General features: G+C 47.1%; 1 protein-coding gene across 1 annotated transcript in view; it reads left to right on the forward strand.

Moving 5' to 3' along the window:
- The first annotated feature begins 15,809 nt into the window (after positions 1–15,809).
- The window catches only part of PLEKHG4B (pleckstrin homology and RhoGEF domain containing G4B), a 62,217-nt gene continuing 54,702 nt past the window's right edge, over positions 15,810–23,324 (forward strand). The window contains 1 exon segment of the mRNA XM_036845871.1: positions 15,810–15,908. Within this exon segment, the coding sequence (XP_036701766.1) occupies positions 15,858–15,908 (51 nt within the window). The 5' untranslated portion in view covers positions 15,810–15,857.

The raw sequence follows: 23,324 nt of genomic DNA on the forward strand, positions 1-23,324 counted from the left end.
AACTAAGAGTCCGCATGCCGAAACTAAGACCTGGAGCAGCCAAAATTAATTAATTAATTAATTATTTTAAAGGCTTATTGGTTTTGACTCACATTTGGAATAGGTGTACCTTTGGAGACCCCCTGCGAGTAAGAAACAGGTTCAATACTGCCAGGAGAATTTAGCGGTTGTCCTGGCCAAATACCTGATAAAACAACATTTGCAAGGATTTTTTTTTTTTTTTTTAGGTTTTCACCCTAAAACACAGATCCTATTGAAACCTCTCGGATGATCAAATTAACAGAATGACAAAGAAGTATCATGGAGAGCCTAAGAACACTTCCTTAACAAAACAAAGAACAGAAATCAGATTTAGAGCAAAAATTAAAGAGAATTTCCTGGCAGTCCAGTGGTTAAGACTTGGTGCTTTCACTGCCGTGGGCCTGGATTCAACCCCTGGTTGGGGAACTAAGATCCTGCAAGCCACGTGGTGTGGCAAAACAAAACAAAACAAAACAAAACTTAAAATCCTTGTACACCATCAATCATCCCACCCATATATATACACTGTGCTCATGCCGTCCTCCAGATGGGCAGGTCAGCCTCTTGAAGTTATCATTGAGTAGGATATGCAATTCTTCAAAGAATTAAAAACAACCATCCAGGACTTCCCTGGTGGTGCAGTGGTTAAGAATCCGCCTGCCAACGCAGGGGACACGGGTTCGAGCCCTGGTCCGGGAAGATCCCACAGGCTTTGGAGCAACTAGGCCCATGTGCCACAACTACTGAGCCTGTGCTCTAGAGCCCGCGAGCCACAACTGCTGAAGCCCACGCGCCTAGAGCCCGTGTTCTGCAACAAGAGAAGGCGCCACAATGAGAAGCCCGCGCACCGCAATGAAAAGTAGCCCCACCTCGCGGCAACTAGAGAAAGCCCGCGCACAGCAACGAAGACCCAAAAATAAAATAAAGAAATTTTTAAAAAAAATTTGCAAGTATTATATCATTTTTTAAAAAAGGGGCGGCTAATACTCCTAATATATAAAGAGCTTTTAAAAATCGAAAAGAAAAAAACTTAAAACCCTTTAAAAAAAAATAGGCAAAATACACCAACAGTCTGTTCACAGAAAACACAGTGCAAACAGCCCTTGAACATATAAAAAGATGCTTGATTTCACTAATAATAAGAGAAATGCAAATTACATTAAATTACAGTGACTTATCATGAATTATTTCTCATCTATCGAAGTGACAAAAATCCAGAATTCTGACGAAATGCTCCGCTGGAGAAGCTGTGGAAGAATGGGCAGAAAGTGTGTTACCAGCTTCGGCGGCAGGGTCTGGGGAACGGGCGGCAGGTGCCACGTCCGGTGGCAAAGGTGACGAGAAACAGCCCCTGGAGCAGCCCCGGAAGCCGGCCAAGGAGGTGGGTGAGGAAGACGAGGCGTTCCCGCAGAAACAGGAGGACGAGCAGGAGGAACTCAAGGAGCTGAAAGGGAGGCCATGGGGAAGGGCCCTGCCCACAGCGGGGATTAAGAGATCTGGCACAACAATGAGCTGTTCCTTCTGCCTGAGGCAACGATGAGCCTTAGCCCCACTCCTGTGTAAACATCTGGGTTCCCTGCCGTAACATCTGCTGCCACCTACAGCTAGAATGAAGTGTTGTCTCAAAACCTATTGTACATTTAAGAAACATACAGTGGCTCATCTCTTCTTTAGTTCTTCTCAGCCATTTCTACCTCATCTGTGAGATCAGAGTAAACCCAGCCCAGAATCCTGCCAACGTGTGTTCTTCAGGTTCTGTTCTATCCTGAATTCTGTTCCACCTGGAATTAAACCAACTCATTTCAAATGGCAAAAAAAAAAAAAGAGTATATTATCAATGAGAAGAATTTGATTCCATCTAACAAAGTTATGGGTACATTGCCCTTTGATCTGGCAATCCCACTTCTAGGAATCTATCCTGAAGATACACCTCCACAAGTCAAAATGTTATATGCCTGAGGTCTTCACTTAAAGCAATATTTGTAAAAGCAAAATATTAGAAACCACCCAAATGTCTCTCAGCAGGGAACTGGCTGAATAAACTGCAGTGCATCCACATATGCAGAACTATGCACATAAAAAGCAAGAGGAGGGACTTCCCTGATGGCGCAGTGGATAAGACTCCGCAGTCCCAATGCAGGGGGCCTGGGTTCGATCCCTGAAGTGGGAACTAGAGCCCACAACTAAGAGTTTGCATGCCACAATTAAGGAACCCACGTGCCGCAACTAAGGAGCCCTGGAGCCGCAACTGAAGAGCCCATGTGCTGCAACTAAGACCCGGCACAACCAAATAAATAAATAATTTTTTTTTTTTTAAAAAGGCAAGAGGAGGGTCCCTTGCCCTTGGAAGAGTGTGGAGGGCTCTTCCAAGACACAAGCAGGGTGCTGGGCAGCCCACACAGTGTCTATCGTCTGTGAAAAAAGAAAGTGAATGAGAAGGTCCGTGTGAGCGTTTGCATAGTTTGCTTCCAAAATAAGGGTTCACCAGAAACTCACAAAACGTGTTGTGTTTGGGGAGGAGGTAGGTAGGGAACCAAGATTTTCAGGTCTCGCTGTTGGTCTGAGTTGTGAACCATGTAAGCAACCAGAAAACTGAACAAAACAGCAACAGCTGCTTAGAGACTTTGGAAAATAGGCAAGGCAGGGCTGTAATCCCCGAGAGAAGGGAAATAAAACTGTGAGCCCTAAAACCACCGCAGCTCCCTTCCTGGTCCTTATCTCTGCTTGGGCCTCCCTTGCCCTGACCACCCAGACCTGCGGGGCATAAACAGGGCTCGGAGAAATAAGACTTTTCTACGTCAGAAAAGAGAAAATAGCCAAGATAATGCAACCTTTTCCTGACGACAGTCATATATAATTATGAGATTCCCTCTGATGAATAGAAGAGTCAACATAACCCTGCCAAGTTCAGCCACCGAGCAATAATCCCTCCTGAGGGGTCTGGCAACTTACGGGGCGAGGGCATTCCCTGCATCTTTACCAAGAAATCTGAGTGCCTAGCAAATTGAACTTTTAAAAAAAAAAAAAAAAAAAAGGTGTCTCTCAAATTTAATTGAGAGGCCAGGATACAATACATCAAGTCAAGATAACCAGAAATACACACGTGCCAAAGCAAAGCCAGTTTAAAGAGCACAGCAATTGAATCAAAACTACAGAAATCCGCCTGCCTGGGAAAACAATACGTAAGCAAAAGGGAAAAGCAACAGCTTTATCTCAGAGAAACCTCACAGCGAGGAGCTCACTCCTGTCACTAGTCGGCAGGCCCTGGACAACGAACCTCTTGTGGAAAAGTGTGGCCCTGGGGGTCACTCAGAGGTCAGATCTCTGAACTTAGCTCCCACCATAGAACACTTCGGTCCTGTTTTTCTAGTCAGGAGGCACTATGATCTTACAGTGCCTTATCTCAACACGGAGATACTAGATCAAAGAGGCCGCGCCCAGAGGCTCCATCCTGCAGCCCCGCCTTCAGGGCGCCTCACGGATTTCACTGTCCTCAGGAATCCAGGGGACAGGCCTCTTTGGAACCAAGGTTTCCAGAGTAGAAACGATCAAGACGTTCAAGAGGGGCCATTTTGAAAAGAATCAATGAGAGTTACCTCCAGAGCACTGCTTGCAATTACTGAACAGTATGGTTTTAATGGAATTCATTAACTCATCTTCCATGAATAAAATGGTCAGATTGTAGGAAATCTCAAAACATTGCACTTAGTTGGCTTTTACACTGTATTTTAGTTCAAAGCAGCAGACTGACTTGTCAAGGTAGGTTTCATAAATAACTTCATGGAAATTCTTTCCTTTCTGACACGTTGACAGGGCCAGGTGTCAGTACGTTCGGGGGGGATCCTGGAGGCTGGCAGCGGGAGGCACCTGGCGGAGGGCAAGGCCAGGCTAGGAAGGCAGGGCAGGCGGTCCGCATGGCCTCAGTGCCCAGCCGAGCGTCAGGATCCCAGGTGGGACGCCTGGCCCTCAATGGAGCAAGAGGCAAGAACAGATCAGGTGGATGTGGCCTGGGGGCCCCTCTGTGGCTGCAGGCTGATGGCAACGGGCAACCTGAAAGCCCGCAGTGTCCAGGGCAGGAGGCACGGCCACACGTGGCAGTCGAGCACTTGAACTGTGTCTCCTTCAAACTGAGAGCCTGTGCATGTGTAACAGGGAAGAACAAATCTGACTCCATATTGGATCTGTTTCTTTTACTTTAACCTTTGTATTTCTATTGCTTTTGCTGCAAGTTAATCACTAAAGGCATGTTGCCTATAACCTTAAAGCATACATAATGGCCCCTTTTGGGAAACCCTGCTTCCCATGCCCGAGCATTAAGCTAAAATACCTTCATTTAGCTCACAGGAATATCTTGACCAGGCCCACATCTGAATGGCTGCAAGAACAAAGAATTTAACACACCCCCTCCGGGGTCTGGCCGGCACCAAGACATGTGCAAGGACCATACCTCCTCCCACCCTTCCCCTCTTTGTAGCATAAAAGAAACTAACATCCAATTCGAGGCAAGCCGTTTCTTTAGGGTGCTACTCACTCTCTTCTCGGTCTGCTTGCTTTCCAAATAAAGTCGCTGTTCCTTGCCCCAGCACCTGTCTCTCAACTGACTGGCCTGCCACGTGGTGAGCAGTGCGAGCCTGGACTCGGAGGAGCCGAGGGGCACGTGCATTTATAAGACGAGTGCAGAAAAAACACACGACATATCTCAGGAATTTCAACCCTGACCAGCAAGGAGTTCTAGTACAGTATTTTATCCACATTGAGTTACATGAACATATATTATGAAAATATACTTCATCTGTTTATGTTTGCCTCTGTTTACCTTTTTATATGCAGCTGGCAGAAGCTTTCAGACGCCAGCCTGCTTCCTATTCCCTTTCTAGACCCTCGCCCAGGGAAGAGGGCCTGGCTCCCCTCGCAGGAGGTCAGCACAGTTGCCGGCTTGGAGCTGGGTTGGGATCCTGTGCACCAAAGGCAGCGTGTGGACCGGTACTGATCATTCTGGTGGACGAGAGAGACGGACTGCGGGCCCCGACCAGAAGCTGCTGGACGCAACAGGAGTGAGGCCCTAACAGCTTCCTGCCCATCACACCCCTGCAGTGAGGACACTGGGGGGACACAGGGCACCCCACCCCGTCCTGCAGTGAGGAAACTGGGGGGACACAGGGCACCCCACCCCATCCTGCAGTGAGGACACTGGGGGGACACAGGACACCCCACCCCGTCCTGCAGTGAGGACACTGGGGGGACATAGGACACCCCCCACCATCCTGTAGTGAGGGCAGTTGGGGGGGTGCCCCTTGGCCTTCTCAGCCCCATGGGCCTGTAGTGTCTCTCTGGCAGCTTTTTCCATTCCCATGGCCATGTTCCCGGAGCACCTACTTTGCTTGATAAGGAACTCACAGTACTATTTTCATACTAGAGGAATTGCACTGCGCGTTGTCCTAGGTTTAATGCCAGGTTCCCGTGGATTCCAGCATCCAGCTTGGGCCCCTCTGCAGCCCTGCAGGCAGAGTGTGTTGAGCGCATCACTCCAGGTCTTCTCCAGTGTGTTCCTGACATCACTCTGCAGCCAGCCCTTCCTCTCGCCCGGACCGACTGCTCTTGCCCTAGTCCCTCACTCAGAAGACGGTGTCAGCTGGCTTCCCTGGGCTGAGCTCAGCCGACTTACTGGAGGGGCTGCTTGAAGGCCCTCTTTCCACCATACCTCCCTCCTCTGTAGGCTCTTGGGATACAGGGATGGGGATGGGGACAGGTGCTGCCCTCCCGGAGCGAAGCCCTAGTGGGGAAGGCGGACAGCTGAGGAATAACATGCAAAGTTACACTGCGAACAGCAGCAGCTGCAGAGAGAGCCTTCGGGAGGGACTCAGCGATTTGCAAAAGGAGGGCTGAAGCTGATATCTGCAGATGAGCAGGACTTGGGTGGGGGATGGTGGGGAGCTGTCCAGATGGTGGGAACAGCATGGGGAACAGCATGTGCAGAGTCCCTGTGGGCACAGCTGGCCTGCCAGCCATCACTGTCCTCATTGCAGGACGGGGTGGGGTGTCCTGCTGGCTCTGTGAGCCCCTCCCCCTCACACTCCACCCAAGGCAGCTCAGACCTAACTCCGTGGCAGTCAGCAAGCTTCTGTAGCAGCAAGAGGCAGGCTGCAATGCCTCCCGCAGCTCCTCAGAGCCCTGCAATGTTCTGGAAGCCCAGACCTGGTTGGCACTCGGTGGCTGGGCCTGCAGCTTCTGAGCCATGCTTTGCGTGCACGTGGGTCCTCCCTGTCCTCTCATGTGGCCCTGCTCTGAAATAACTCCCACTCCAGGGCGGGGGGAATACGTCCATTTGTGCTCTGGTGCATCAGTGGAGCTGGTGTGACCACGCTGCTCCCTGAGTCTCCCACTGAGCGTCCTGGAGACGGGTGTGCAGGTCTACAGCAGGTGGATTTCGTAATATTTGGGTTTGACTATTTCTGAAATGAAAATGATTTTAATTTATATGCTCCAAGATGTACTGCTAGTGACGGAGGGGGGTAGCTACTATTTTTTTCTTGGAAGAATTAGCAAATTAATGTGTTAGAAACTTTTAACATGTTAAAAATGCTTTGTCTCAGTGGTCTTAGAATTTTAATCGTTATTGAAATTTCAAATGCCAATAGTTTGAGGAAAAAACATGTAAACACGGCAGCAAAACTTTTAAACAAATGCAGCTCTTGTCGTACTTCAGTAAAACTTTCAGCTGCTTCACACAGGCACTTGTTGATCATGCTTGTTTTCCTACTTTGTCCACAGTGAGCAATTGTTTACGTGTTTCTGGAGAAGAAGAATCAGGTAATCGGGACATGGGGATTTCCCCTCAGGGCTGCCAGGGAGACAAATGCTCTCGCCTCACAGCCAGCGGCCAGCGTGCTTGGTGACCCTGCAACAGGGTCGGCAGCCAGCCCCTTGTCGAGGGCACGCGGGCTCAGAAGGAAAGTCCTGTTCTGGGTCCAAGAAGAGTTCATCTTTGTGCCGCTGTGTCCCTGAGTGGCCCTCACATCCGTTTGGCAGAGCTGCTCTGTGATGTTTGGTGACTGTGGACATATTTCCCGTTATCATATTCTTTGCTATAATCTACTGGAACAACAAGGGATTGAAACAAAATGAAATGAATTTTCCACTTTTTAAATGTAAGTGAGGTCTGTAAAACAAAAACTATGAAAAGTTTAAACGTTCTACAAGCAAGCTGTTGAAGAGTTCACAACAAATCTGGGTCACTGAACACGTGCAAAACGTCTCTCTATCCAAGACTTCCAAATGCACAAACAACAGAACCTAAAAGCTCCAACACTAAAAGCTAACAGCGGCTGGGGCCCACAGCCTGCAGGGCCTCATGGTCCCGTCACCCCTCCCACCCCTGGACACTTCCTATTTGCTGCTGTGGACGGCCGGCGGACAGCCACGGGTCACCCCCCGGACCCCCCGAGGCCGCACTGGCCGGGCCCCCAGCCCCCTCCCCGGCTCTCTTCTGCGTCACGCTGGCTCTTCGCAGTCTCTTCCTGCCTCGGGGTCGCCTTGCCTGCTGTTCCCTCCGCGAGGCGGGCCTGGCCTCTGACCTCTGGGCAGGGAGCCGCTCTCTCCCTTCAGCCTGACATGTCTACAGCTGGACCCCAGCCCCACTCGCTCTTGTCTCCTCCCGGTGCTTCTCGCAACTTGTTTAGTCTTTTCTTTGGTTGGGGCCTCTCTCCCATTGGGACTGGAGGCCTCTGGGGGCAGGGCTTGCATCTGCCTGTGACCAGCTCAGAACCCAAAGAACAGCAAGTGCACAGGAGAGGTTACTGGGTCCACAAGTGCTTCCCTCATCTCCTTGCTGCTTCCCCGGAAGGCAGACCTCATGACCACCCTGGCGGGAGGTTAACAAGAGAGCAGCGCCCACACCCACTCCCCAAGCACACTTCCCCTCTGTTTACCGCTCTCTGCATTTCCTTTATCTTGGGAAACAAGGGGTGAAAAATTCACAGCACAGGTGGGGCAGGCCGGTCCAATGCAGAGGAGCCCTGGGGTCAGGAAGGAAGGGAGGCTGGGAAGAAGCCAGGTGGGTGTGAGGGAGGCTGCAGGGGACGGGAGGTCAATGTGGGAAGGCACGAAGAACTGAACCAGGATGGGGCTGGCATCACCACGGGTTGCCGAGTTCTGTGTTGCCCTGGCCGGTGCACACGGCTGCTCCACGGAGGGCACCCAAGCTGGCCGCACAGGGTTTCCTCTGGCCTGAGAGCGGAGCTGCCATTGCAGGGAACTTCCAGCGCAGCCCGTGCGTGTGCGGCCTCCCTGGCCTGAGAGCGGAGCTGCCATTGCAGGGAACTTCCAGCACAGCCCGTGCGTGTGCGGCCTCCCTCAGGGGCTTCCTGAGCAGCAGCCCTGCACCGAGGGTGGCATGGGCTGCTCCTTTATGGAAGTCTCATTCGATACGCACTCCGTCCATCCTCTGCCTTCGCAAGACACACACCTGTTTCACGTATAATTGGTGTCTGTGGCCAGCATATTTCCCAAGATAACTTCTGACTCCAGCTTAAAATGAAAGCCGTAGCAAATGCAGACGAGAATAGAATTTTAAAGTTGAAAAGCAATTTGAACCACAGCCCAGCCCGTGGCAGCTCCCATAGCAGAAACCCCAGACGGTGCAGATCTCAATGAGCCTGGTGGTTCCTCATGCAACACCCCACAGAGAGAAAAAGCAGATCTGGGCAGACACTAGCACAGGGTGCTCCTGGAGTAAAACCTCGGTGTGTCACCCCACGCACAATTTTAGGCTTTAACCTCATGAGCGTGTGTTGGTAGCAGTCCCAGAGCATTGTGGGTATTTCTAGGGTTACCTAAATGACACCATGCCGTTCCGATCCTTTTGTAATTTGCGGTGTTTTACTCAGCATTGCTGTTGAGGCTTCTCTGTGTTCATTCACTGTATGTGCTGTATTCCTTTGCACACGGGTCACAATTCGCGTTTCCACTCTCACGTTGATGCGCTTAGGACGCCTCTGACCCTAAGCCGTTGCGGTGCTGGGTGAGGACCTGTGACCCCGCTGCCCCGTGCAGGTGTCCCTCGCAGGTGTGAGCCTTGAGGCGCTTTGCTGACGTGGCTTCACTGCCACATCCGCCAACACTGAGCAAACAAAACACCTGGGATTTTAAAATCTCAGTATTAAAAAATATTAACTATTTTAGCTTTATATTACATTTTAGAAAAAATATTTTTAACTTTAAAGATTTTTAGGCCTTAAGTATTTTGCCAAAATGACAGGTATGAAATGAAAGCTTGTTTACACTTGCATTTTCCTAATTACTAGAAAGAGTGGACATTTTTTGTTTATTGAGCATTAGGGTTTTTTTTTTTTTTTTTTTTTTTTTTTTCTTTTTTTTTTTCTGTAGGGGTAGAAAGAAGAGCCTGGGGGCATTAGGGTTTAATGCCAATTTCAAGACTGACATTTTGAAATGCCAGTTCATAATTTGCCTAATTTCCCATTAGTCTGGTTTTTTTTTATTATAAGTTTTTAGGAGCTCTTTATATATTGTGGACTCTGGTCACTCGTTGGCTACAACAGGTTCAAACACCTCCCCTTTTATGGCTCACCTTTTAAATTTATCACCCAGCAGTATGAAATTTTAATGTAGTCAAACATGTCAATCATTTTATTCATAGTCTGAGCTTTGTGCACCATCATTTATTAAATACTGCCCTATCCCAACTTTACAATGTTCTTCTTTTCTTTTTTAAGCTTCTGCTTCTCATATTCAGTTCTTCAATTTATTTGCAATTTATTTTTACTGAGGTAAAATGCACATAACATAAAATTCACCATTTTAACCATTTTAAAGTGTACAATTCAGTGGCATTTAGTACATTCAGAATGTCATGCAACCATCACCACTCTCCAGCTCCAGAACATTTTCATCTTCCAAAAAGGAAACCTCATACCCATTTAGCAATCACTACCCATCAGGCCCTCTCACCAGCCCCTGGCAAACAATCATTTGCTTTCTGTTTCCTATGGATTTATCCACTCTACATATTTCGTATAAATAGAATCATACAATGTATGGCCTTTTGTGCCTGCTTCCTTGAGTTAGCAAAATGTTTTTAAGGCTCATCCATGTTGTAGGGTGCATTAGAACTTCATTCCTTTCTACGGCTGAATAATATTCCCTTGTGTGAATGGACCAGATTTTGTTTACCATTCATCTATGGACGGACTTTGGATTTTTTCCACCTTCTGGCTATTGTGAACAGGGCTGCTATGAACATTTGTGTACAAATTTTTGTGTCATCTTACATTTCCATTTCTCTTAGGCATATACTTAGGAATGGAATTGCCGTGTTACACAGTGACCCTGTGTTTAACTTTTTGAGGAAATACTGGACTGTTTTCCATGGAGGCTGAACCGCTTCACATTTCAAGAGCAATTACACTGATTGGAATTTCTCCACATCCTCACCTACACTTATTACCCTCCCCGCTTTTTACAGTCACCCCAGTGGGTGTGAAGTGGCATCTCATTATGGTTTTGGTCTACATTTCCCTAATGACTGATGATGCTGAACATCTTATCATGTACTTGTTGACCAGCTGTATATCTTCTTTGGAGAAATGTCTATTTAAGTCCTTTGCACATTGTAAATGGGTCATCTGTCCCTGTTGTTTTTAGGAGCTCCTTATATATTCTGGATATTAATAACTTATAGAATACATAATTCACAAATATTTTCTCCCATTCTGTGAGTTGTCTTTTCACTTTCTTGACAATGTCCTTTGATGGACAGAAGGTCTTAATTTTGATGAAGTCCAATTTATATATTTTTTTCTTCTGTTGCTTGTGCTTTTGGTGTCAATTTAAGAAAACACCACCAAATCCAAGGCCATTCAGATTTATCCCTGTTTTTTTCTAAGAATTTTATACCTTTAGTTCTTACATTTAGGTTTTCTGACCCATTTTTTTTTTCTTTCTTTCTTTTTTTTTGGCCTCTCGGCTTATAGGATCTTAGTTCCCCGACCAGGGATTGAATCCGGGCCACAGCAGTAAATGTGCCAAGTCCTAACCACTGGACCGCCAGGGGATTCCCGCTTGACCCATTTTTAGTTAATTTTTGTATATGGTATGAGATAAGGGCCCAACTTTATTATTTTGCATGTGTGTATCCAATTTTCCCAGCATCACTTGTTGAAAAGACTGTCCTTACCCCACTAAATGTTCTTGGCACACTTGTTGAAAATTATTAGACCATATATGTAAGAGTTTATTTCTAGGCTCTCTATTCTGTTCCATTGGTCTATATGTCTGTCCTTATGCCAGACATAGTAGTAAGTTTCAATAGTAAGTTTGTAGTAAGTTTCAAATTCAGGTTCTGTGAGTCTTCCAACTTTGTTCTATTTTTCAAGATTGTTTTTGCTATTAGTAGCCACTTGCATTTCTATGTGGATTTGAGGATCAGATTTTACATTTCCGTGAAAAAGTCTGCTGGAATTTTGATAGGAATTGTCTTGAATCTGTAGATCATTTTTGGGTAGTATTGACGTCTTGACGATGTTAACGCTTCCTATCCATGAACAACTGATGTCTTTCCATTTATTTAGGTCATCATTAACTTCTTTCAGCAATGTTTTGTAGTTTTCAGCATACAAGACTTTCATCTCCTTGATTAGATATATTCCTAAGTATTTAATTCTTTTAGATGCTATATTAATGGAATTATTTTTTAAATTTCTCTTTTGGATTTTTCATTGATGGTATATAGAAACACAACTGATTTGTGTGTGTTGATTTTGTACCCTGCAACTTTGCTGAACTATCTATTAGCTGTGGATTCTTTCGCATTTTCTATATATATAGGATCATGTCACTGTGAATACAGACATTTTACCTCTTTCTTTCCAGTCTGAATGCCTTTTATTTCTTTCTGTTATCTGTAACAGCTCTTTTTGTTCTCTGTACTGGCTAGAACTTCCAGTACAATGTTGAATAGAAGCACTAAAAGCATGCATCCTTGCCTGAGTCCTGATCTTAAGGAGAGAGTTTTCAGTCTTTCACCATTGTGTGTGATGTTAACTGTGGGTTTTCCATAAATACTGCTTAATCTGTTGAAGAATTTTCTCTCTAATCCTAGTTTTCTGAGAGCTTTTATCGTGAAAAGATGTTGGAATTTTTAAAATGCCTTTTCTGCATCAATCGAAATGATCATTTTTTTCCCTTTGTTCTGTGAATGTGATGTGTTTCATTGATTGATTTTCTTATGTTGAACCACCCTTGTATTCCTGGGATAAATTTCATTTGTTCATGGTGAATAATCTTTCTAATATACTATTGGATTCTATTTGCTAAAATTTTATCGATCTTTTTGCATTTTTATTCATCAGAGATATTGGTCTGCAGTTTTCTTGTTATGCTTTGGCTGCAGAGAATGAGTTCATTCTCTTTAATTTTTTGGAAGAGTTTGAGACGGAGGATCATCTACTCTTGTGACCTCATGTTGCTCAGCTCAGCCCTGCTCCCTCTTCCCTTCTGTCTGCACATTTAGTTCCCTCATCTCTAAACACGCCTATGTGTGGATACTTCCAGATCTGATTTCCAACCTGACCTCCCCTCTCGGCGCCAAGCTCACACAGCAATCCGTCCACTCAACATGTCTAACAGCATCTCAGTGTTCATGTGTCTTCTCCTCCCAAATCTGCTTCTCCCCCAGTCTCTCCCATCTCAGTAAATGGTGTCAGCTTCCACCTGCTGATCAGGCCCCAAATCCCTGAATTGCTGTCTTGGTGCTGATTCTTAACTGCAGACAGCAGAATCCACTGTAGCGAATTTAAGCAGTACGGAAGATATCAGGTGGGATAAACAAGGTCCTACTGTACAGCACAGGGAATGTTCAATATCCTGTGATAAACCATCATGGAAAAGAATATGAAAAAGAATCACTTTGCTGTACAGCAGAAATTAACACAACATTGTAAGTTAACGATACTTCATTTAAAAAAAAGAACATATCAGGTGGACTATACCATCTCTGAGAGGGTCAGGTAACCAGGAATAGCCAGAGACATCAGCAACCTGGAGGAACTACCGACAATGCTACAGGATTGTGTCAGGAAAATCCCCACTGCCCTGTTCCCTTCTACTCGACCACAGTGCTGCCAGGGACAAGACTTGAACTGCCCCAGAGGAACCAACCACCTCCACTGCCAATCTGCTGAGACAGCCACTACTCCCGTGGCTCCTCCCACGTCTTACGTGGTGCATGTAAAAGCAAAACCAGGCACATCTGTAAGCTCTGGGGCATGTAGTTTTGCGGTCTCCAGGGGAGCATGTGAGGTGTTTTGCAGGGGCCATGATCAGCTAATTCACTGCCTGCCACCTTCCTCCTCAGCTTCTTTCTCCCTCACTCCCCAGAGCCAGAGATCGGTCACTCCTCTCAGCTCTCTCTGCCTTTAAATAGATCCTGCTGTGACCATTTTTCACAACCTCTGTCATTCCTACCTTAAGCCAGCTCCCATCGCTCTCACCAAGGTCCTGGCAGTCGCTTCCTGACTGTTCTTCCTGCCTCAGGCAGCTGTGGTGTCCACACTGCATCCAGGTGAGATGTTTGGAATGTATCCGATAATGTTGCTTCCTCTCCAAACTCTCTCCACGGTGGTTCCCCACAACACTCAGAATAAAACAAAACTCATCACTATGACTTACTTATCCCTTCAGCCTTTCCAGCCTTGTCTCCTTCGCACGTGCGTGCCCTCATTCACCGTGCCCTCCTGGGTACACCGGCTTTCCTGCTGTCCCTCAAGCACACCAGATCTATTCCCGCCTCAGGGCCTTTACACAGGTGGCTCCTTCTGCCTGGAAATCACAAGCAGCTCCCTCCCCCCCTTTCTTCTGGTCCCTGAACAGTCTTCTCTGGCTTGACCATCTGCCTTATTCAGAGGTATTTCTCTGTTCATTGGTTTATTCTCTCTCTCCATTGGAATGTCAGATCCCCAAGGGGCCTGACAGGTGCCATGCAGTGACTGGCCAAAAGCAGGTGACCAATAAACACCTTCTGAATAAACTGAGCCATTTCAATAGTCCAAGTTTTGGGGAAAACTTCTTAGAAGACATCCCTGACTCTACAGATACACAGCAAAGAAAGAATCAGATCCTTAGAAATTGCGGCTGGACACAGCACATGAGGACTCCTGGGCTGTCCCAGTGCAGGCCCAGCTTTGCCTAGGTACAACAGAGGCACAACCCCTATGGGCCCCAAATCTCCGGCAAGAGTGCGCTCCCAGAGCTGCACCCTCCCCAGGCAGCCAGGCCACTCTTGTCCTCCCCTGACGTCAGCTCCTGGATCCTGGAGGGGCTGAACGGGCACAATGTCACCTGCTCCGGAAGCATGCCAGCATACCCCAGCTCCAGCCTGGCAGGTGCTCTGGGACCACAGAGATTTATGCAGCGCCTGTTTATGCGGAGGTTTATGTGGCCCCTGTTTCTGGAGCGTCATGGTTAGGTAAGGGGTGAGAAGAGGATGAGGCAGGGGGCCTCAGGGAGGTGCAGACAATGAGTAACACCCCAGCGCTGAGAGGGGGCTGAGTCTGCTTGGGCCAGTGGGAGGGGCTGGAGGTTCCAGGAAGCGGAGCAGAGGAGGGAGGCAAGGAGCCACCAGAGGGATTCAGAACACCGGTCCTGGGTGAGGGAGCAGAGCTCATCCCGCCACACTTGGCTTCTTTCACCCTGTACCGGAAGCCACGCAGCTCCAGCACAACTGAACTTTCTCTCTAAATGAGGGCATCTGTCCGCAGTGGGCGGACTGAGTCGGCGTCCCTGTTTCTAGTCGGGACACAGTACAGGACGAGACACCTGAGGGGCGGGGAGACACGCCCCCCCCCACCGGGGACGGGTTCCTCTGAGAACCCGGCTGCAGCCCCAGCGCACAGCAAGTGCTCCACGAGCCAGAGCCCTACAGTCGCCTAGCGACAGGGAAGGCGTCTGTCTCCCCGGGGTGGGGCTGGAGGTGGGGGTACTTTCTTTCTGTAAGTTCTCCATAAACCCAGGCATTCCAGTTGCAGAGCCAGTGAGAGCCTGTTCAACTGTCCGTGCGCTGCGCCCGACTCCCCAAGGAGGGGAAGGTGGCCGCTCGCTCAGGCCCAGAGGCTCACGAGTTCTGTTTACCCGGCAGAGAGCGTCCCATAAGCCAGGGAGCTCGCTTGGCGGGAAGAGAAGGCCGGTCCTTCCACACCGGCGGAAATCGGTCCGCTCCACCTACACCAGTGGAAATCAGGGCCCGGTTATCTTCACTAGTCTGTCTACACCGTTGCGTGTCAGGTGTGAATCTATCTACACTGGGGGAAATCAAAATCCGATAGCGTTCACCAGCAGAAATCAGGGTCCAGTCTGTCTACACCCACGGAAATCGGGTGCAGCACCACCGCCACTGGTCTGAGAACAAAATGGTAGATCCCCAGGCTCTGCGAGAACAAAAGTCACAGAGTTCCGCCCCCGCCCCCGCTCGGGGAGGGAGGAGCTCGCCCCCAGCCTTCCGCCTCTGCGGGGTCTTCTCCCAGGTGAGGGTGCGGCCCGGGGCACCTACAAGGCCGCCCACACCCCGCGGCTGCGACGCCCCCAACCTGCCTCGCCCAGCAGCCTCCGGGGATGACACCCCCTCCCGCCTTCGCCCCGGCGCCCCCGAGGGAGAAGCGCCCCCCCCGTCCCCCGCGGCCCCAGGCCCCGCCCCTCCGCCCCACGGGTGAGGCGGGCAGGGGGCGCGGCCGGGAGGGTCCGCCCCTCGCCCGCCGCGCTTCCCACGCCCCGCGCGCTGGCCCTCCGAGCGCTGTCCTCTCCGCGGACGGGACAAAGGCGGCGCCACCATGGCTCTCAGCGCGGCGCTCGGCCGGGGCGACCGGGGCTCGGGCAACAAGGTAGGGGATGGCCGGCGGCCGTGGGGAGGGCCCTGAGGCCGGGGCTGCGGCAGCGGGAGGGAGCTTTCACTTTTCCCGGTCCCTTAAAAAGAGGGTTAGCAAACTTTTCCCTTAACCTCATGAATATTTATGAGGGAAGTATGCTTTTCAAGACAGATTTGCATCCCTGGCGTGTGAAGGGAGTGCAGGGGAGGGGGCTAGGACAAAAAGACGCTTGTGAAGTTGTCGCCAACAATGAGACTGTTCCTGAGTTATTCATTACCTCGAAACTGGTAGGACAAACCAATGAACTTTGTGCACGAAGACAAAGAACTTTTACTTAAAAAATACCAGGATAGACTTTCATATTGGAAAGGCAGTCGATTTAAAAAATGAACATTGCCTAGTAAGCAAGACAGTGATTTCAGGTCTACAGTAGTGTGGTGGAAGCTGTCTTGTATTTCTTCCTGTGACTCGCAAAAAGTGCGTCGGGTTTGTCTTTCCCTTTTTCCTGTGAACTAGATTACAGAGTGTTTTGGTACAGTAATTACACTCTACTCCTGTTACCCAACAGCATTTTCACTTTAAAAGTTTAGCTGGTACTTTCAGGTGTCTAATTAAGACTTAAAACACATAATTAAACAATTAAGTTGAAGGTAGCTGAAACTGTGCGTAATTAACAACTGAGCATCAGGTCGGCTTCAGCGTCCTGAGAAGAGATTTCAAAGTGGACAGAAGTGAGGCTTGGCTTCCTGACCCTAATCCTCCAACTCCCGGCTCTCTGCATCAGGAGGAACTCCAGAGGCCACCGTTTGCTCTCAGTGGACACCTTCAGACTCTTAAGATGTTTCCATTCCTGGTGGAGCCACATCCCTGTACTGGAGGGCTGGGCGTCCCCCACGGAGATAATGCACCCACTTCTGCTTCTGAGGAGACACCCTGTTTTGATCTCACAGTTTGAGATCCAGTCTGCAAACAGGAACAGTGGTCTGGGTTGGGATCACAAGTGGACTTGTCCAGGTGGGCCACAGAGAACAGAGCCCTGACCTTTCCAGTGGACTGGGGGCCTGGGTGCAGGTGACCTGTGGTTTTATCCCGTTAGAGGGGCCCCTGTGTAGATCTAGTCTGAAATCGCCTTTGTGAAATGTGGACCTTTGTGTCTGTAGTTCATGAGCCTGGTCGTGGTCTCACCTGAATACTTTATTACTTGTAAAGCATCCCAAAAATGCTGGGCTAAGGAAATAAAGTCGGCCTGAATTTGCCCCAAGACTCTCTGGGATGTGTGTTCACAGGTTGTATCATCCAGGCAGACACAGGAGACCCCAGACTCCCAGATCACGGCATTTTTTTAATGAGAATCATTCAAGCCCAGTTCCCATGCCTCCCTCCTTCCAAACAGAACTAATGTGTCCTCTCTTTGTGCTTGAACAAAAATCAAGTCACATAGAGCCATCCAGCCCTAACCGCCATCCTCCAGGACAGGGTACCCATTCTACAAATGGTGGAAAGCCAGGCTTCCGACGGGACCTGTGGCTCCCAGCCAAGAAGCAGCCTGGAAGCGGTGGCTTTCCTCTCCACGCGGCTGTGCCCAGGGGCACTGGTGCCTCTGCTCTGTATTTATCCTCTTGCCCTGTCGGAACAGGGCTTCTTTGCCCTGCTCTCCATGGGAGGTTCCCTCGGGATTGCAGCTTCTTTACCTGCATCCCTCTGCCCCTTACAGGGCCTGGCACTCAGCAGGTGTGCACAGGCCAGTGCTCACTGGTCCAGCCAAGAAAAATGATCCCAGAGAGACAGTTGGTCTGATCTAAGAGCCCAGCACACTTCTGAAGGGGTCAGGAGGGTGGTGGGACGGAGGGGTGGGCTGCGAGGTGGCAAGTCCTGCCCTGAACCTGTTGATCCTGAGAAGCCTTGGGAATCTGGGATCCTGTGGGCAGAAGACATCCCACAGTTGCCATTTACCCTACGAGGGGGTCAAGGAGGGCAGGTGCCCGGGGAGTGGAGAAGAGGCTCTGGACCTCCACCTGGTGCCCAGAGAACAGGCCTGGGGTCTCGGATTGGATGTGCGCCCACATCCACCCCCTGTTATCTGTCAGCCTTTGGGCCGGTGGTTCAGCCTCCTGGAGTTTCAGTCTGTTCACTTACAGCATAACCTGTGGCCACCCACCTCTCGGAGCACCAGAGAGTCTAATTTTAAAAGGGATGAGTTGACGCTCCTTGAAAGGAAACCCAGGTCATCACAGAGCTGAATGTACCTGAGCTGAAGGCTGTCTCTGTCCTGATACCTGGGACAACTTTCCAGGTGTCTCAGTTCACACCTGGGCCCGAATTCTCAAAGACAGAGCTTTCAGATACTTTTAGACAAGTGTCCAGCCTTACAGAACTTTCCCCAAAAGTGAGAAAATCAGGTTGTGCAAAACTCACTTTGTGGTGAGTTTATTTTATATGACTTTAAAGCTACTTACGTTTCTGAGACCTAGGATAGGGATTAAATCTAATGCCAGCAACAGTTTGGGACAGGAATTAATTTGAAGTTCTGCACTAAAATTGTGCAAGTCTGCCAGGTAATGAGTATGTGCACCTCCCCTGGTGAAGTCTCACCTGCCTGCAGCCCCCCAACGTGGGACCCCCAACCCTGGTACGCATCAGCCTCAGAAAGCTCCCGTGGGTCATCCCGCCTGCAGCCCCCTCCGCAGCCCCCTGCCCTGCAATGATCTGAACTGACATCACCTTATCCTGACTACCCTCAGTAGCCTGTTTCCCGAGGCAGCGCTGGCTTTATTTCATTCCCCGTATTTCCCTGGTGCCTGGAATAGTGCATGGCACACAGTAGGTGCTCAACAAGTATTTGTCACAAGGTGGCAACTGTATCCCCTCCTCTGAAGCTCACTGTCACTCCCCCGCCCAGTCCCAACCTCACGGGGCTACACAGATGCAGGGCTTGCCCTGTGACCTGAGCTAACGCGATTCCTGAGATTTTTAAGAATAAAATAACGTCCTCAGAGGCAGCAGCCAGATTACAGCTGATTCTGGGAAACTTTACTTGCCTAAGTGCAACATAGTAAAGCAGGTTCAAGGCAATTACAGAGAACAGCTTGGCAATACCTGGTGTGGCATATGAATGAACTTTGCATGTAGTTTTTGAGGTGGAGATGATAGTGCACGGTGCAGAAGAGAAGAAATGCCTGAATTAATTTTCAGTGAATGGGAAAGGTTGACCCTTCCCTTCATTGTCAAGTGGTTTGGAATTAGCTGCGGGCCATCAGGTGGCCTCGCCCGGAGAGTGAAGAGGTTGGAATGAGTTTCTGAGAGCTCTTGGGCTCTGTCTCTGGCTAGAGTGAGACACAGGGCAGTGTGGATGGAAGCAGTGGGCTTGGTGGTTAGGGATGCAGGCTATGTGGCCACAGTGGCTTGGGTTCAGTTCTGGTTCCCCCACTGAGTGGGTGGGCAGGTAAGCCCCTCAACCTCACCATCTTTAGAATGGGGAAGATAATAGTATTACGATGTTCTTAGAATAGTGTCTGGCATACAGTAAGTGCTCAGTAAATGTTGGCTATTATTCTGTGACTCTGTGGTAGAGAGGAAGAGAGATTTTCATACAAATAAGAGAGAAAAAGGATTGAGTTATAATTTTTCATTGAATCACCTAAGGAAAAATATTCATTGAAGTTATCTTCAAGGTATGTTGATGCTCAAAGATATCACCAGGGAAGAGGAATTACAACTACAATTATGTGCTATTTTAACAATGTATTCATGAATTTTTTAAAGAAATGCTTTGTGAAAGTGCCTAAATCAATAGGTCATGATCTCCACTTGAGTTCAAGGGTCCCAGAGGTTTCCCTATGGATTATTCAAAAAGACTGAAGAAAAGGTAACTGGAACAAGCATTTAGTCAGCCCAGAGTACCACGCTGGGTAAGGAGTGAGCGTTTGGTTCTCAGACTGATTCTTGCCCGTCCGGAGACGGCAACCCAGAGAATCACGGCGATGTGAACCGAGCAGACGAGCCTCAAAGCCCAGTATAAGCTCCCCCGAAAGCACATGTTTAAATAGGAGGAGCATGTGGAAGGGTTGTTGGGGACACAGAGCAACAAAAGCCACAATGAGGAGGAAACTACCATCACAATTTCTGGAAGGTACCGGAACTAATTCTTTTAAAAAACAGGTAATTGAGGTGAAATTCACATGACACAAATTTAGCCATTTTAAATCAAACAATCTGGTGGCATTTAGTACATTCGCAATGGTGTGCAACCACCACCTCTGTCTAGTTCCAGAACATTCCTACACCCCAAAGCAAAACCCCACACCCATTAGGCAGCTTCTCCCATTCCACCCTCTGCTCAGCCCCTGGAACCACTAATGTGCTCTCTGTCTCTATGGATGTGTCTACTCTGAATATTCCATATAAATGGAATCATAAAATATGTGACTTTTCATTGTGTTAAAATACATATAGCATGAAAGTTACCATTTTAACCATTTTTTAGTTCAGTGGTATTACAAACATTCACACTGTTGTGCACCATCACCGCCATCCATTCCCATGACTCCCTGGTCTTGTAAATCTGGAACTCTGCACCTATTGAACTGTATAACTCCTCACTCCGCCCTGCCCCCAGAGCCTGGCAACCGCCATTCTGCTTTCTGTCCTTACGATTGTGACTACACTAAGTACCACTAAGCGTAAGTGGAATCATACAGTATCTGTCTTCTTATGATTGGTTTACTGCACTGAACATAATGTCCTCAAGTTTCATCCATGTTGTAGCATTATCAGAACTTCATTCCTTTTATGGCTGAATAATATTCCATTGTAGGGGACTTCCCTGGTGGCACAGTGGGTAAGACTCAACACTCCCAATGCAGGGGGCCCAGATTTGATCCCTGCTCGGGGAACTAGATCCCACACGGATGCGGCAACTAAGAGTTCACATGCCGCAATTAAGACCTGGCGCGGCCAAAATAAATAAATAAATAAATATTTTTTAAAAAGTTAAAAAAATTTAATATTCCATTGCATGGATGGACCATAAATTTGGTTTATGCATTTATCTGTTGATGGACATTGGACTGTTTCCATCTTTTAGGTTTGTGAATAATGCTGCTATGATTATGTCTTTACAGGTTTTTGTGTGTACATATATTTTCATTTATTTCATTTATTGGGTATATAACTTCAGGGCCATATGGTAATTCTGTGTTTAACTTTTTTTTTTGGCCTTGCCACGTGGCTTGTGGGACCTTAGTTCCCCGACCAGGATCAAACCCATGCCCCCTGCAGTGGAAGCTCAGAGTCCTAACCACTGGACCACCAGGGAAGTCCCCAACGATGTTTAACTTTTTGATGAACCACCAGATTTTTTTTTCACAGCAGCCTAATCATTTTACATTTTCCCAGCAATGTATGAGGGTTCCAATTTCTCCACAGCTCCACCAAGACTTTTTATTTTCCAGTTTTTTAGTCACCCTAGTGGGTATGAAGTGATATTGTAGTTCTGGTTTGCATTTCCCTAATGACTACTGATGTTGAACTTATTTTCATGTGCTTCTTGACCATCTGTATATCTTCTTTGGAGAAATGTCTATTCACGTTCTTTGCCCATTTTAAATTGAGTTGTTTGTCTTTTTATTGTTGAGTTCTAAGAGTTCTTTATACACTCTGGACTCTAGACTCTTAATTAACAGATATATGATTTGCAAATATTTTCTCCCATCTGTTGGCTATCCTTTTACTTTCCTGATAGTATCTTTTGACGCACAAAAGTTTTAAATTTGGATAAAATTTAATTTATATATTTTTTCTTTCGTTGTTCATGCTTGTGGTGTCGTATCTAAGAAAACATACAAGGTCATGCCACATACAAGGTCATGAAGATTTATCCCTATGTTTTCTTCTAAGAATTTTGTAGCTTTAGTGCTTACATTTAGGTCGTTGACTCATTTTTAGTTGATTTTTGTGTGTGTATTTTGTATATGGATATCCACTTTTCCCATCACCATTTTTTGAAGAACTTATTTTTTCCCAATTGAATAGTCTTGGAACCCTGGTTGAAAGTCAGTTGGCTGTAGTTTGGGGGGGTTATTTCTGAACCCTCAGTTCTATTCCATTGGTCTATGTGTCTGTCTTTATGCCAAAACCACACTATTTTGATTACTGTAGCTTCGTAGCAGGTTTTGAAATCAGGAAGTGTGAGTCCTCCAAATTTGTCCTTCTTTTTCAAGATTCCTTTGGCTACTCAGGACCCCTTGCAATTCCATATTAATTTGAAGATTTTTTTTTCCATTTCTAGAAAAAAAGCAGTTGAAAGTTTGATAGAAATGGCATTGAATTTGTAGATCGCTTTGAATGGTATTGACATCTTAACAATGTTAAGCCTTCCAATCCATGAACCAGGGATGTTTTTCCATTTAATTAGGTTTCTTTAATTTCTCCCAGTAATGTTTTGTAGTTTTCAGTGTACAAGTCTTTCATCTCTTGGGTTAAATGTATTCTTCAGTATTTTATTCTTTTTAGATGCTATTATAGAATGGAATTGTTTTCTTAATTTCCTTTTTGGATTCTTCATTGCTGGTGTAGAGAAGCACAACTGATTTTTGCATGTTGATTTTGTATCTCATACCCTGCAACTTTGCTGAATCCACTTATTAGCTCTAGTAGCTTTATTTGTAGATTCTTTGTGATTTTCTACATATAAGATCATGTCATCTGCAAATAGAGATAGTTTTACTTCTTCATTTCTAAATTAATTTGCCATTAATTTTTTTCTTGCCTAATTGCTCTGGCTAGAACTTCCAGGGCAGTGTTGCATAGCAGTGGAGAAAGTGGGCATCCTTGCCTAGTTCCTGTTGTTAGAGGAAAACCTTTTGGTCTTTCACTGTTGAGTATGAAATTAGCTGTGGGCACTGATAAGTGCCTTTTTATCATGTTGAGGAAGAGCCTTTCTATTCCTAGTTTTCTGGGTGTTTTTATCATGAAAGTGTTAGAGTTTGTCAAATGCTTTTTCAGCATCATTTGAGATGATCATAGGGGTTTTTTCTTCATTCTATTAATGTGGAGTATTATATTGATTGATTGTTGAACCACCCTTGCATTCCTGGGATAAATCCCACTTGGTCATGGTCAATAATCCTTGTAATATGCTGTTAGATTTGGTTTCCTAGTATTTTGTTGAGAATTTGGAACAAATTTTATAACTCTGCTTTAAAATTTCATTATATTGTACAAGAATACATCTTAAGAATGTACATTTTGAAATAAGAAGTAACCTCTTTAAGAAACAAGTTTGTGTCAAAGGCCAAAATATAAAATTGCTAGGAAATCTGCAGAAGTTTAAGACTTCAAAATGTAGCTACTGGGTAAAAAGCCATTTGGGGAAAGACTGTGATGAGGTTAATCTGTATAAAATGCTTAAGCAGTGTCTGACACATACCAGAG

This window comes from Balaenoptera musculus, chromosome 3 (genome assembly GCF_009873245.2).
Source record: "Balaenoptera musculus isolate JJ_BM4_2016_0621 chromosome 3, mBalMus1.pri.v3, whole genome shotgun sequence".
Lineage (NCBI taxonomy): Eukaryota > Metazoa > Chordata > Mammalia > Artiodactyla > Balaenopteridae > Balaenoptera > Balaenoptera musculus.